General features: G+C 40.3%; 1 protein-coding gene across 1 annotated transcript in view; it reads left to right on the top strand.

Moving 5' to 3' along the window:
* The window catches only part of DNAH14 (dynein axonemal heavy chain 14), a gene marked incomplete at its 3' end in the record, with an annotated part of 442814 nt that overhangs the window by 370025 nt on the left and 57083 nt on the right, over positions 1-15706 (top strand). The window contains exons 66-70 of the mRNA XM_082252323.1: positions 1068-1283; positions 3547-3777; positions 5524-5645; positions 9462-9706; positions 12256-12674. Of these exons, the coding sequence (XP_082108449.1) occupies positions 1068-1283; positions 3547-3777; positions 5524-5645; positions 9462-9706; positions 12256-12674 (1233 nt within the window). The remainder of the gene's footprint in view (positions 1-1067; positions 1284-3546; positions 3778-5523; positions 5646-9461; positions 9707-12255; positions 12675-15706) is intronic.

The raw sequence follows: 15706 nt of genomic DNA, 5'->3' as shown, positions 1-15706 counted from the left end.
TAAAAATAAACATTGTATGTTTAGCATCACTTTAAGAGAGTTGATAGATCGCTGGATCCCTGGAGTTTTTCCATATTACCACTCAGTGGTGGTGCATACCCGAAAGGTTATCCATGGTCAGCCCATACTGTGACTTGGATGAGTAAATCTAGAATTGAAGTTCCACATCATGTAGTAGTCTAGATACAAATTTATTTCAACCTAAAATCAGATGAAAATGTATACAAAGCCAAAACATTTTAGGAGCTTCCCCCTTCTTTAGGGATAACAAAATATAAATATAGATGTCACTATCTATATAAAATCTATTTACATTAAGAATTTAAAGAAGAACTTCACCCAAAGAAGAAGTTCTGCTTTTCTTTCTCGTCTCTCTCCTCTCCCCCCCCCCCCCTCCCTTTAACTTTTGGCACATTACATTTTTTGGGGGATACGAGTTTCTGGTTTTGACAGGTACCCATTTCCACTTCTGCTCAGATCACCTAGGCGTTACAAGAGGAAGTTCACCCCCTCCCTCCCTGCCTACAGCCTCTTGGGACACATCACAGGTCCCAGAAGGCTGCAGGACCATTCACAAAGCGCGGTTCACACATGTGCATTAGGAAGCTGCCTGTGAAGCTGCAAGAAGTCACAGCCGGCTTCCCACACTAAAGATGCTGGCAGGGAGGACCCAAAGACCAGGGAAGAACCAGCTTGGGTGAGGATCCTTGGACAGGTAAGTGTTCTTTTATTAAAAGTCAGCAAGTACAGTATCTATAGCTGCTGACTTTTTTCTTCAGACTGAAGAACTGCTTTACAGTGCATGATTAAGTAGTAATAAAACAAATCAGTGCATTTTATGTAGTCATAACCTAAAAAGACAGGTAAAATGATTTATCATAAACAAAATTGTATACAATTCATCATTATTAAAAATATGCAGAGCATGCTTGTAAATGAGATTGCTATACTTTGTAAATGTGCATTATTTGTTGTTACTCCTTTTTAATTGAGCTCCTGTATGTTCACTTTAAGCCATTGGTAGGGCTATGTTCCAGTCCTAATGACAGCACTGTTTCCCTACATAGGTACGCTGGAAGGAGTCAGTGGACAGGCTGGACCTTCGACTGGATGGAATCATTGGTGATGTTCTGGTTTCAGCTGCATTTATCGCATACTGTGGTGTGTTTACATCAGAGTATCGGGTACAGCTGGTTGAGCAGTGGTTGGGATTCTGTAGAAACTACAAGATACCAGTATCAGAAGATTATTCCATCATTAGAGCGATGGCAGGAAGGAGTGAGGTAAGGTACCCCCTCTATGTATTCTCTTTTTGTAAAAATCATTAAAGTGATTGTTAACCTCAGGCACGAAATGTGAACAAAGCATATCCCTCTATAGTCTATACTTGTCTCAACTAAGAGCACTAAATGTCTATTCTGTCTGCTGCTTTGTTCCTCTGCTATCAGCACAAATCACTTCTGACATGTTTTCCTAACACCAAAATAAAAAAGTGACAGGGGAGGGATCTCCAGCACAGAGCTTGTACCGGGCAGCCTCAGCTTTGTTCCTGTGTGTTGTGTAAAAGGGAGTGTGTCCCTTCCAATCAGCTCTCCTCACTGAGCCCTGCAGTGTGTATTATCAGCAATCCTTGCCCTGTTTTCTGGAAGCTCAGACAAGCTTTATTAATTGTGTACTTTGAATGGATGTAGAGAAAACAAGATTTCAGATAAACAGGTACAACTTATGTAGGAGGATTTGTTTAATCTCTGTGTGTCACTTGAGGCCAGTCGATTCAATGTGTACTGTATATGTAAGGGTTTACAACCACTTTAAGGTGGAACTTTACCCATAACTTGATAAAAAAAGTATAGCCAGGAATATGCATTCTACATGAATAAATATGCTACCAAAATTACTGTGTGCTGTAAATTATCTCCAGCATTGTTCATGTGCCTTCTTACAGAAGGCTGCCATTTTGCTGAAGCCCAGAGCCCCTGAACAGCAGTAAATCATAAAGTGGGACTTAGCCCAATACATTTTTCTGTTTTAAAAAACAGATACATTCCTGGAATGCCAAAATTGCTAACTGTCACATTTGCTTGCACCCTCAACCAAACTGTCTAACCATAAAATGGCTGGTGTTATAACTGATCACATGTGCAGTGCCATGGTAGTGCAGATCAAACAAGAAGCAGCTTCCTTGGCTGTAAAGGATAGGAGGGTTTAACCACTTGCTGACCGCCGCACGACTTTTTACTGCGGCAGTCAGCCCCCTACAGGCTAACCGACGTAGACCTACGCCACTCGCCCGCCGGGGGCGCGCTACTGCCCCGCTCGTTCCCTGCTGAGCCAGTGCGTGTGATCGCCGGCCACTCGCAATCTCCCGCAGGAGAGGGAGAAATACAGACGGCTGATGTAAACACAGCCGTCTGTCATTCTCACTGAAGTAGGCACAGAGGCTATGCGATCCTGCTATATAGGATCGCATGTCTCTGTAGTTACTTCACTAGCCACGCCCCCTAACAGTTAGAATCACGCCCCTAGGGAAACATTTAACCCCTTGATCACCAGTAAAGTTAACCCCTTCCCTGCCAGTGTCATTTTTACAGTAACAGTGCATATTTATAGCACTGATTACTGTAGTATTGTCACTGGTAACCCCAAAAGTGTCAAAAATGTCAGTCAAGGGTCCGATCTGTCCGCCGCAAAGTCGCAGTCCCGCAAAAAAAATTGCAGATCGCCACCATTACTAGTTAAAAAAAAAAAACAATAAAATGACATAAATCTTTCCCGTAGTTAGTAAACGCAATAACTTTTGCGCAAACCAATCAAAATACGCTTATTGTGATTTTTTTTTACCAAAAATATGTAGCAGAAAACAAATTGGCCTAAAATGTTAAAAAAATTTAGATTTTTACATTTTTTTTTTGAGAATTTCATATAAAAAAATGTGAAAAATATTATTTTTTCAAAATTGTTTATAGCGCAAAAAATAAAAATCGCACAGGTGATCAAATACCACCAAAAGAAAGCTCTGTTTGTGGGGGGAAAAAAGGACGCCAATTTCATTTGGGTACAGCGTCGCACGACCGCGCAATTGTCCGTTAAAATCACGCAGTGCCGAATCGCAAAATGGGGCCTGGTCATTGAGCAGCCAAATCCTCTGGGGCTTAAGTGGTTAATGCCACTTTAAAGCTGTCAGCAGATCTGCAAACTCAGCAATGCCTAAAAATGGAGAGCAACTGAGCATGTGCAGAGTAGGGTGAGACAGTGTATTACTGGATATTAAACAGTAAAGGGACTTTATTTAATGTTTTACATAGCTATATCCACAAAAAGGGCCAACCTGAAGTGATCTAGCAGGAACATTCTGACTAAGTTCCATCTTAATGAGGGGTTCTGCCCTGGTTTGCCAACAGATCCATGAGATGCCATATGTCTATAACTACCATTTTGTAAAGTTTTTATATGTATATGTTGTAATATTATCAAGCAATGCCATAGTGCTCTTATTTGCTCAGTGCTGTGACATAATTTCCCCCTCTGTCTCTCTGTGTCTGGTAGGTGAGGAGGTGGCAGAGTGAAGGGTTACCCCCGGACCCATACTCCACAGAAAATGCCATACTGGTAAAGAATGGTCGGCGCTGGCCTCTTCTTATTGACCCCCACGATCAGGCCTATAACTGGATTCGCCAGATGGAAGGCAACAAACTGCGCCAGGTTCTGGCCTCCGACCCCGGCTATATGAAGACTTTGGAAAATGCTATACGCCTTGGGGAACCCATACTATTACAGGTGTTTTATAAATGTATAACACATTCCCTCCATGGTGTGGCTATCTGTCCTGGTAAAGGGTATTTGTTTAAACAATGTAACCAAGTTATGTGCCAAATGTTGAGCTTGTGATATCAATTGACTTCAAAGGCTTGTATTTCTGTCTATACGGTGCTGAGATTTACATAGCTCTGTCACACAGCAGAACCAGGCCAAAAAAAACATTTAAAATGGTATGTAAACCCCAGAAGAAAAATGTGATATATTGCTGCTTAACAGTCTTTAGATGTGGTGGTTTCAGTAATTTTTCTTTTTTCAGTCTTTTTTTAACCTGATTTCACCTAATGATCCTGCCAATAACGCATTTACTATCCTAGGGTGACAAAGCTCACTTACTGTACTGTCTCTATAAGGGAGCAGCTTTGTCATCCTAAGACATGACTGCAGACCATCATCTACTCTCCTTCAAAACATAGGGGAGGTGTTCTGTAGTCCATAGAGGAGAGTAAGGCCAGACTGATAACAGTGGTTAAGATTTTGGTGCAACACAGATTAGGAACAGGATACATAGAGAACAATTGGCAGCTCTGCCAGCTTCCCTCCTCTCCTCTCTCGTCGGCTGCTGCGGGGGTTATGTCAGGATGGAGACTGGAGAAGGGGCTGGTAAATATGTCATTTACCAGCCCCTTTATTTTTTAGAATTAACACAGTGAGTGATCAATCACTCCCATGTCCATTCGTAATTGAAGCATAGTAAACCGTGTTTGTGAAGGAACAGGAAGCTCCTTAGCACAAAGCACTTCCCATTCATTTACTGTCAAATGCAGCTGAGGCTGCAGAGAAAGGGACTAGGGAATCTCTGTCCTCAGTTCCTTTCTCAGGCTCAAAAGTGAGACATCACTGGTTTCTTTACAATAGGTTCAGCCTGTTTCCTAGGCCTGTATCTTGCTCTCCCCCCTAGGGGGCATACACACGCGAGACCCCTTGGTTACTGTCGTGGTGACCTGGGACTCTGGGGATGTTTCTCCCAATTCCCTGAAGCCGGCCCTGAGATGAATGCCGGTGGGGGAAGGGATCTCCCTAGATGTGCCCGCTGGTCCTCCTTCTCTATCTAAGTCATAGTGCCTTCAACCATTGGGGTCCCATGGTGGTCCATCTCCTTTCTGTGATTTCATATGCTGTCATGTTTTTGAAAACTTCTCGATGCTGGATTTACTGTTTGTAATGTGCTAATGGACTACTGTTACTTTTTCCCATCTATTGTTGCCTTCTTGTACGCCTTCATGTCTTACTAAATATAGAATTTTCATTAAAAAAAGTGAGACATCAGGGGTCTGTTTAGACCCTTGATATTTCACAAAAGTCCCCCAACAGGGCTCCTAAAAAATTGTAAAAGAAAAAAAAATATTATAAAAAATAATTTTAAAAATTGTAAAATATAATAAAAAAAATAAAAAACGACTGATACCGTCTACTGCTCTACTGACATTGTCCATGTTTTAAAACATTTTAAAATATTTGTTTACATTTTTTTTTTAATATGGTGTGTGTGTATGATCTTTGGGGTGCACACCCTAATGCAAAAGGCTACGCACATCTATAGTTTTACCATAAAAGATACTACATTAAATATACTCATACATTTTAAACCATATGTGTTAATATTTTTTATTATTGTTGTTAAAATTATAATTAGTAGCAATTGTATATAGTAATACTGTTACTAGTATTCAGATACAACCTGCTTATTGGGTTCTGCTTTGTTAGGACGTTTCAGAAGATTTGGATCCAACTTTAAAGTCAGTTTTGGGAAAAGAAATTCACAGTCGGGCTGGACAAGATTTTATACGACTAGGTGATTCTGAAATCGAGTACAACCAGAATTTTAGGTAAGGTGTTATTTTGCATCCAAAGGATTTCAGGATTCCACTCATGTTTTTGTTTGTTTTTTGTGCATTTAAATGTCATTTTTATTGAAAAATTGGAAAGCTTCTGTACAGATTTTTCACATAATAAGGCAAATGATGTAACAAACAACAATGAAGGCAAAAACCTATCAAAGAGGTAGGACACCCAAGAATGCCTGGTAGCTATACATAGATGTAGAGCAGTACAAAACTAGGCATTAGCCCACATCGATCACAAAAGAGATTTATGGGCCTGCAAAATATCTTTAAATATCTCTAGATTAAAGGCTATGGATACTCTAAATTAACCTGTCACCACTCCTGTGTTTGACCTCTCCATGTAGGAACACCGAGTTCTACCAAAATTTCTATATTTACAGTATTTGCCCTCTAGAGTAGCCTGAAGGTGACATTTGGTATTACATTCAGACCAGGGAACCAAAAGTCTCAAAAGTGGCTGAAACTTTTTATAAGCCGTCTATGCAAATTGGACAAATACAAATGTTTCGGCTATTTTTCTCTTTTGAACAAATGTTCTTTTTTTTATTTACAGTAGTAAAATACCACATTTTAGCTACTAGATGGAGCTCAGGACTCTAGGAAATACATATCTCTTTGTGACAAGAGATACAATGTAACAATTCTAGAGAATGCCAAAGGGAATTAGCAAATAATCATTGGCTACATTTATTTTTCAATTCCCCTAGCTAGTGTTATTTAGAATTGTTACATTGTATCTCTTGTTTTAAAGATGCATTTTCTCTGCTCCTCGGCTTCATCTAGTGTCCATACTGTGGTATTTTACCACTGAAAAAAAACATTTGACAGAAGAGAATAATAGCTTATACAACATTTGTTTGTGCCTAATCCACACAGCACAAATGTACAGGCAGAGTCACTAGATGATTCATTTATGTATTCTGATTTTTTAGAAGTAGACCCCATAGTGTAGCCTAATAAAATGTATTGTAATATGTTGAAGATGGCTAGTCCTTAGAAGTGGTTTTCAGGATTTTTACCTGCTAATCCTGCTAGAAATACACTTCCTGTCCAGGGGGTGACACCACTCATTTACCATGCTGTATCTATGGAGGAGCAGCATTGTCACCTTAGGAAAGCAAAAACTACAGAACACCCCTCTCTCCTGATCTCCATAACATAGAGGAAAGCTGCTCTGTAATTCACAGGGGGAAGCTGGGAAAAATGAAAACCGCACACACAGAGAACACAGGTAGTTATCAGCTCACAAACTTTCTGGCAAGACCAACAGGTTATTGTTTGCACCAAAACACTTTCATTAGTATACAGTAAATAACAGAACAAAAGGGAACAAAGAGAAGTTCATATTTAGAGACTCTAAATTTTCTATTCATAGTGGTGCTCTCTTTACAAATTCCCTCACCTGCTTTTACCCAAGACTTTACATCTGGCAATAGTATAAGTGAACTCTAAATTAGAGTTCACTTATACTATTGCCAGATGTAAAGTCTTGGGTAAAAGCAGGTGAGGGAATTTGTAAAGAGAGCACCACAATGAATAGACAAAGAAAATACAGGCTTTATAAATTCTGTCTGTATTGGGTAAAATATGTCCAACACACATATCTCACCTCAAATGTGTTGGGCTCCTATTTTAACCAACAGAGACTGACATTATTATACCAGAATTTTCATTGGAATTGCAGGTAATGCTCCAAATCATTAGCAAGGACATAGGTTGTAATATGTCTGCACTTTGTCTAAATGTTTTTTCTGGAGTTAAGCCCCGTTCACACGTACTGATCGTCGGCCGAACGATCGGCCGTCTTTTGTCCAGGGCTGTCGTGTCTGTTGAAAACTGCAAAAGACTGCACACGAATTTTGTCGGCCAACAACAGCCGACTGCAGAAGTGATGTCATGTGATGGTTAACTTTCCTTGTCTTTTTTCTTTTCTGAGCATGCCCAGTCTTGCAAATCTGCTGTCTGTCGGCCGAAATCTTTACTGACTGGCGAACAATCGGCCGTTCTGGTGTTGGCCAACAAAAATTTTAATGCCTGCACGACAGATTCTGTTTGGCCGAAAATGGGCTGTCGGCTGTCGGAAGCATCATACTAACAAGCCAACAATCGGCCGATTTACGGCCGACAATCGGTACGTGTGTACGGGGCTTTACACTGCCTGGGTTCACACTACTGCGATGCAGGAACCAGCGCGATTCTAGTGCGTGTTCCCGCATTCCATCCCCCCCTCAGGAAGTTCACACTGCCCTCTGTGAACTGCTGCGAGTGTCAATAGAAAGTTATTGCCATCCCCAGATGGGTTCGCAGATGGCATTGCGAACTGTGAATTCGGACAGGAATTGGATCTCATGGGTGTGAACAACCAATGCGATCCGATTCCAGTGTGGGAAAAGCATTTTCGTGCGAATTGTATGCAAGTCCAGCCATGCAAACTGTATGACTGAATTTGCATCGCACAGACATCACATGTGATCTGCACAGCAGTGCAATGCGAATCACATGCGATGTCTGTGTTCGCAACAGTGTGAACTCAGGCTTAAGGATACTGGCAACCATACAGATTTAGCCAGCGGGGTATTCATATATATATTCATATTCATATATATATATATATATATATATATATATATATATATATATATATATATATATATATATACAGTATAATGTCTTTTAATTCTGATAGACTTGTGATAGACCATTCAATAGACAATGATAGACCTATGGATAAGGGGAAAAAATTATATTTTAAAACAAATGGTGAAGCGCTTTGAACAACAGCTACATCCAATATGTTAAAGTGACCTGTACAATCTAAATAAATATATATTCAAATTCAAAATAAAAAAAATAATCAAAACACTCTTTTTCCTGTGTTAAATATTTTACAAACAATAGTGCAATAAAATATATACACATGTGTGAAAGAGTTAATTTAGTCCAAAAAAACATAAAAAAATACATCTTCCAATCTCTGTGCAATCAGTGTTATTTTCTGATTTCTTGTTATTTCACGTATCCTTTAACTTGAATGAAAACACTGCAGTGCCCTTTACCACATCCTATGGGTGTCCACCTGATACTGTGGACCCCAATTGCATATATGAGGTCAAATGCTCTTCCTTTACATGTAATGAATCAGACTTCTTCCATGCATTGCAGATTACTGGTGATCAGATCCTCAGGAGTAGATGAGCCACAAAAAAGGAAAAGATAGATATCGGAAAGTGCAGACAACTATTCAATTTTTATTGCAAAACATAAATGTTGTACTCATAGCAGGGTTTTACAGGCATATCTCTACAACTGGCAAACACAGTCCTCAAAAATGGCATCAAAACTCTGCCCAGTGCGATGATATCACTCCCCATCTAAAGTGTAGCGCCCGAATTGGCTTTCTCAAATGCTCAAAAAAATAATATTGTATGCAGTAAACCCCCGCTCCATCGCGGTTCAGTTTTTGCGGTCCCGGTATATTGCGTTTTTTTTTTGTAATGTTATTTTACTATATAAATCATTAAAAATGAAATATTTTTGTGTTTTCCATAGCTCTTGCTATGTCTCTCAGTATCTTTTATGTGTTTAAATGAGTTTCTATTGTTTTAAAAGTGTGTTTAAAGACCTTAAAATGCTTTTACACGTATAGTGACAGTAAAAAAACATGCCTACAATGTATTTTAATAGGGTTTTTCTATTTCGTGGATTTTCACTTTTCGTGGCTGGGTCCGGAACGTAACCCCCGCAATGGAGGGGGGTTTACTGTATTTTGATAGAACATTTATGATTCTCTTTTTCCAGGCTCTACATGTCCACCCAGAACCCCAGCCCTCACTTCCTGCCTGCTGTTTGTATTATGGTGACTGTGATCAGCTTCACAGTAACATTTAAAGGGCTGCAGGACCAGCTGTTGTCCAGTGTGGTGACACATGAGCAGCCACACCTGGAGCTGCAGAGGAACAATTTACTGGAGAATATATCTTCTGATCTATCCACGTTGCGAGAGCTGGAGGAACGCTCACTCACTTTACTGCAGAAAACAGAAGGTAAGGTTTTATTTATCAAACTGCGCCATGGTAAAAAGGGTTCCTACGAGCCATAGTAAAAAGATCTGTCCTTCATTTTCCAGTTCTGTAAGAAGAATTTTGTTTTCAGTGATGTTTGACCATACATCAGCAGCAATATTGATCAGTGGTTAGAGCACTGCCCTTGTAGTACTAGGATCCAGGGTTTGGTTGTTACTATAACATTATCTTCATTGAGTTTGTATGATCTCCCTGTATTTATGTGGGATTCTTGCTGGTGCCCTGATTTCCTTTCACCATTCAAGAATATAACGGCAGAATAACTGACCTAAAGGTGCCTTCAAATACCTATCTCATCCTCCAAGCCTATAGCCTATCCCACATCCAGTCCAAGGCCTTTCTTTTTTTTTTTTTAAATAATCTTTATTTTGTAAATTTGTGAAAGTACAAAAACACACAATACAAAAGAAGGAACCAAACAAAGTTTCGAACAGTAAGTCAAAAACAGAAAAGGGGCACAGTTTGTATGGAGTAGAACATAGATGTAAAATAATGAGCATATACATAAAGTGGGGGACATTGCTGTTAGGGTGAAGAAGGTGCCATTCGGCCAGACAAAGGATAAACCTTATATTATTAACATGTCCATCTCAACTACCCGGCAGGACCCCCGAAGGGATACTCTCAGGAAGGCCGGGTAGGATTGAAACCCGAGACAAGTGCACATACACATCTACATCAGTAACCATGTTCAGGATAAAGACAAAAAAAAAGGCCTCTGTAGAAAGAAGGAAGAAAAGGTGGGGGGAGGAGATGGACAGCTCCAGACAGAGCTAGTGAGAGAAAGAGCGAAGGATAGGATGGAGAAGAAGAGAGAGAGAAAAGGCAAAGGAAAAACCTGGAGTGAACAGGGGTAAAAAAGGAGAAGGCACCCTATAAAGGAGACACAGTACCCAAAATAAGTCTCACGACCCCAGTGCAAGGCCCGTAAGCTAAGCATCCGGAATCTCTTCCGAGTACTACATCCACCCAGTCCAAGTATCTTTAAAGCGGTCCTGTTTACCTTGAGAGGTCAACAGTCCAAGGCCTTTCTGATGGAGAAAGCTCCAACACTTACTGCCACCTGCACATTTTATTGCCCAGTGAGAAACTTCATTATAATGACAGACCAATAGGAATGAGTGGGGGCAAGCTCAGGAAGTGTCAAAGCTTTTCTTGGCACAAGGGCATATGGATGGAGCTTATAGACTGCAGTAAATATGTGCAGGTTAGCAGGTTTTTATTGTGAAATTTGTGATAGAGTTGCTTTGAACCTGTGGAAACTACAAAACAACTGAAACAAAAGTAGCTGATTGTATCTCTTTCTTCAGATTGTGTCCCTCAAGTGCTGCCTCAAGCTGCCCTTATTTGTCTCCATTTTCTCATAGTGTATTAGGTACACCTCATGTTCTGATCCAAAAATGCCCAATGCCCGAGCAGCCTATCAGCAGAACGATGGACTGGATGAACTGTCATTTGAGGGAGAGAGGGGGATGTTCTTAGCTATTCAAATTTAGGCTTTATAAGTTAGGGCTTTTTTCTCACAAAATAGGTATAGAAACTCAACCACAACCCACCAAATCCCCCTCCCCCCCACACACACACACTCCAAATAGCATCAAATAGTGGGTGTGGTCAAATTTAACTAACAGTGGGAGGGTCTTAAAGGGGCAATAATTACCAGGAGTGCATTAGATACAGAGTGCAGAGTTCAGGGGTGCGCTACACACAGAGTGCAGAGTTCAGGGGTGCGCCACACACAGAGTGCAGAGTTCAGGCTTCTTCCGCAGCTGCTTGCCTCTGCATTCCTAACCACACCTCACTTTCACCCCTCTTCAGCTCTGACCTATGCATGCAACCTCCCTCCACTGCCCCAATATTCTCCCCCTTAAGAGCTCCACCATCATCCAGCTTACTTTTGTTGCTGCATTAAGCTGAAGCATTCAGCCGCCTCTTGTACCTCCCCACACACTGTAGGTGGCTCCGCCTCTCTCACTTGCAGGGAGATCATCCAGTGGGGGTGTCAGCATCTGCACTGCAGCCTGGGCACCTGCATCTCCCTTGTCCCCATCCTGCACTCAGTTGGAATCCACTCAGGAGATCAGATCTATGGGAACCATTGGGAGACAAGCTGTCACTTGTAAACACAAAAGCTGGATTTCTGTGTTTACAAGTGATAGTGATTAAATTAATTACGCTTCCAAATGAATACCTTTTACTTCAGGATTTGCCTGTCCAGCTTTGTCTGGATCCCTTCTAGGTTGGCTACAGGGCCTGAGCCAGAGGTGGTGGAACTGAGTTCCACCAAGTTCCAGCTAAAAGAAAGCCCTGTGGCCAACCTGGAAGGGCTCCAGACAAAGCTGGACAGGCAAATCCTGAAATAAAAGGTATTCATTTGGAAGCGTAATTCATTTCATAAGGTATTATTAGGCCCACTTTTTATATTTGCCTGTAGTTTGCCTAATCAAATTCAAGACCTTACATAGCGAAATACTGTCCCCTGTAGTATAACCATGTAATTATTTAACTAGGACACCTACTCGATGATGAGGACCTCATCGACACTCTGCAGAAATCCAAAATTACTTCCAAGGACATTATAAAGAGAATGAGGGCTTCTGAAAAAACAGAGGAAACCATTGAAGCAGCCCGTGGTATCTACCTATCTTTGGCCTGTAGAGGGGCCGTGCTGTACTTTGTAGTGGCTGACCTTGTTCATCTCAACTACATGTACCAATTCTCTCTGCACTGGTTCCACAAGGTGTTTGTGGAGTCCATGGATGTTTCAAAGACAAACCAAACGTATGTCTCTTTAATGTCGTCTTCTGGCACCATTCGCCCACTGAGCCTACAGAAATCTATAGAGAAGGAAGCCAGTGACGAGGAAAATAAGGACATCAAAAGGCACCTGCACAATATCTGTGACACTCTTACCAGAAATGTCTACAAGGTAATCATGTGGTTATTATTTGCAGTGTTTTTAAAGCTTCTTAAACTTGTTCATCCCTGGATAATTTATTCTTTGTGATCGGGCTGTGTAACACCCAAATATGAGAACCTAATCAAACTTAAAGCAAAATCGAATGGCTTGGGGTAATTTTTTCAAAGCTGATATGTTTTGAAACTGGTGTTTTTTTATATCTTTGCATACAGTCTATGTATGTTAGTTTGTATCTATTTTATTTATATAGATAGCCATGGAACAAGCAAACATTAATAACCTAAGAGAGGTTCTAACCCATCTTAATTTACTTTAATGGTGTATTCTGCTGTAGTCTGAGCATTTACTGGTTTTCACATTCTAAGGGTAAGTAAGTAAGGGGACAATCTCCCCAATGAGGACAGACCACTAATAAAAACTTGACAAAAGTTCTAACCCATGTTCCATTAAACTTCATAAAAATAAAGTTATGGCTGCTGTTGGGGTTTAATACCAATATTATCAAATAGCATTATAGGTTTTCTGAATAGAGTATAGTAAAAGCTGTTTGCCTTGTGGGATGCATGTGATGAGCTATGTGGGAGCATCTGATCAAAACAAACAGATGGAAGGGAGATAACCCAGTAGGCTGATTCATTCCATGGATGTAAAGTTTACTTAGAACTTTAACCAACAGTCTATATTCAATATTTGAGTAAATGAAAGCCTAGAGAATGTGTAAAAATTAGCTGAAAACAATTGCTGACTGGATATTAAACTACAAAATATTTGTATTCAACTTTGTAAATTTTATTGACAACATAATTTTAAAAACTCTCCTGAAAAGTGAGATGCAAAACCAACATACATTATCTTTAAAGCTGAAGTTCTGTGGAGAAAAACATTAAAATTAAACAGCTCTAGGGACTCTACTTGCCAGTAGTGAAGTGTGTGCTGTGTGCTGGTGGTTGCTGATAACAGCTCAGTCCTCTACCCTGGATACATCTTCTAGTGCTGCAGGGGTTAAATATCATTGGCTGTGCCTGTGACTGTTTTTTATCAAAATAAAAAAAAAGTACCCCCTCCCTCTCTTGTTTTTATGCTCTCTTGATAAGCCTCATACCAACACTTCATATTATTTAGAAAACCTAGTAACACATCCATGTCTCCATATTAGTGCAACAACTTTACTGCATACCATTAAGTTGTTCTCTTTTTTATTGTATAAGGTCATGTACCTTTTTATGTTGCTGCACCTGTATTGCGTTTCCGATGCAAAATTGTATTCACTTGAAAATCCTCACTAAGATATATATTAAAAAAAAAAAAAAATAAAGTTCAGACTATGCTTGCCCTTTCTGCTCCAGTATGGGCAGATGAATGCAATGCTTTCCATTATGGAAACCTATAGTACAGGTGCCATGAATGTCTCTAGAGCTGGTGAGGATTTCTACTGTAAACAGCCACCAGCACAAAGGATGCACTTCATTGCTGGTAAGTAGCGTGCCTGCTGCTGTTTAAAAATAGTACAGCTTTAACAAAGTCCAAGGCTTAAAAAATATGGGAAGTAATTATCTATAAATTTTAGAAAAGGTAACTTTACTAGTGATGACCCTTTACAGCGTATTCCCTATAAGGTGTGAATTACCTGCCTTAAACTTTCTGATACATTTGTAAGGCTGCAGGGAGACTTAAGCCCCGTACACACGTACCAAATGTCAGCCGAATGATCGGCCGTCTTTTGTCCAGGGCTGTCCTGTCGGTTGAAAAGTGCTAAAGACTGCACACGAATTTTGTCGGCCAACAGCAGCCGACTGCAGAATTGATGTCATGTGATGGTTAACTTTCCGTGTGTTTTTTCTTCTCCGAGCATGCCCAGTCTTGCTCATCTTCTGTTTGTCGGCCGAATTCTGTACTGACTGGCGAACAATTGGCCGTTCTGGTGACGGCCAACAGAAACTTTATAGCCTGCACACCCGATTCTGTTCGGCCGAAAAGTTGCAGTTGGTTGTCGGAAGCATCATACTAACAAGCCGACAATCGAATATTTACGGCCGACAATTGCTACGTGTGTACGGGCCTTAAGTCAACCATTTTAACATATTATTTATTATCTTAACCCAGTGGGCTCATGCAGATCCCTAAGGTACCTGAGTGTCAGCTGTAGAAGTGGTATTTGTTGCCATGTGGGAGCTAGAGGTACTGCTCCATTCACTCCTACTCATTAACCATTTCAGCCCTCATGACCTGGCCTTTTTTTTTGCAATATGGCACTGCGTTATTTTAACTAACAATTGCACAATCATGCGATGCTGTACACAAAAAAAAAAAAAAATATGTCCTTTTTTCCCCACAAATAGAGCTTTCTTTTGGTGGTATTTGATCACCTCTGCGTTTTTTTTTTTGTTTTTTTTTCTTTCGTGCTATAAACAAACAAAGAGCGACAATTGTGGGGAAAAAAAAAAAACTTAATTTTTTACTTTCTACTATAAACACATCCAATTAAAAAAAATGTAAAAAATCAAATTTCTTCATCAATTTCGGCCAATATGTATTCTTCTACACATTTTTGGTAAAAAAAAAAATCCCAATAAGCGTATATTAATTGGTTTGCGCAAACGTTATCGCGTCTACAATCTATGGGGTATTTTTATGGCATTTTTATTTATTTATTTTTTCACTAGTAATGGCAGCGATCAGGAAGTTTTAGTGGGGCTATGACATTGCTGCGGACAAATCGAATACCTAACTGACACTATTTTGGGGACCAGTGACATTATTACAGTGATCAGTGCTAAAAATATGCACTGTTACTGTACTATGACACTTGCAGGGAAGGGGTTAACATCAGGGGCGATCAAAGGGTTAAATGTGTCCCTAGGGAGTGCTTTCTGTGTGGGGATTGCTCTGACTGGGGGAAGACAGAGATTCGTGTTCCTGCTTAGCAGGAACACAAGATCTCCATCTTCTCTCCCGTCAAAATGGCGATCTGCCTTGTTTACATAGGCAGACTACCGTTCTGCCTCTGTCAGGAACGATCACGGGTCCAGCGGATTCCGGGT

This window comes from Pelophylax lessonae (genome assembly GCF_965119305.1).
Source record: "Pelophylax lessonae genome assembly, chromosome: 3".
Lineage (NCBI taxonomy): Eukaryota > Metazoa > Chordata > Amphibia > Anura > Ranidae > Pelophylax > Pelophylax lessonae.
The sequence above is the reverse complement of the archived record's forward strand: the minus strand, read 5'-3'. Positions and strand labels throughout refer to the sequence as shown.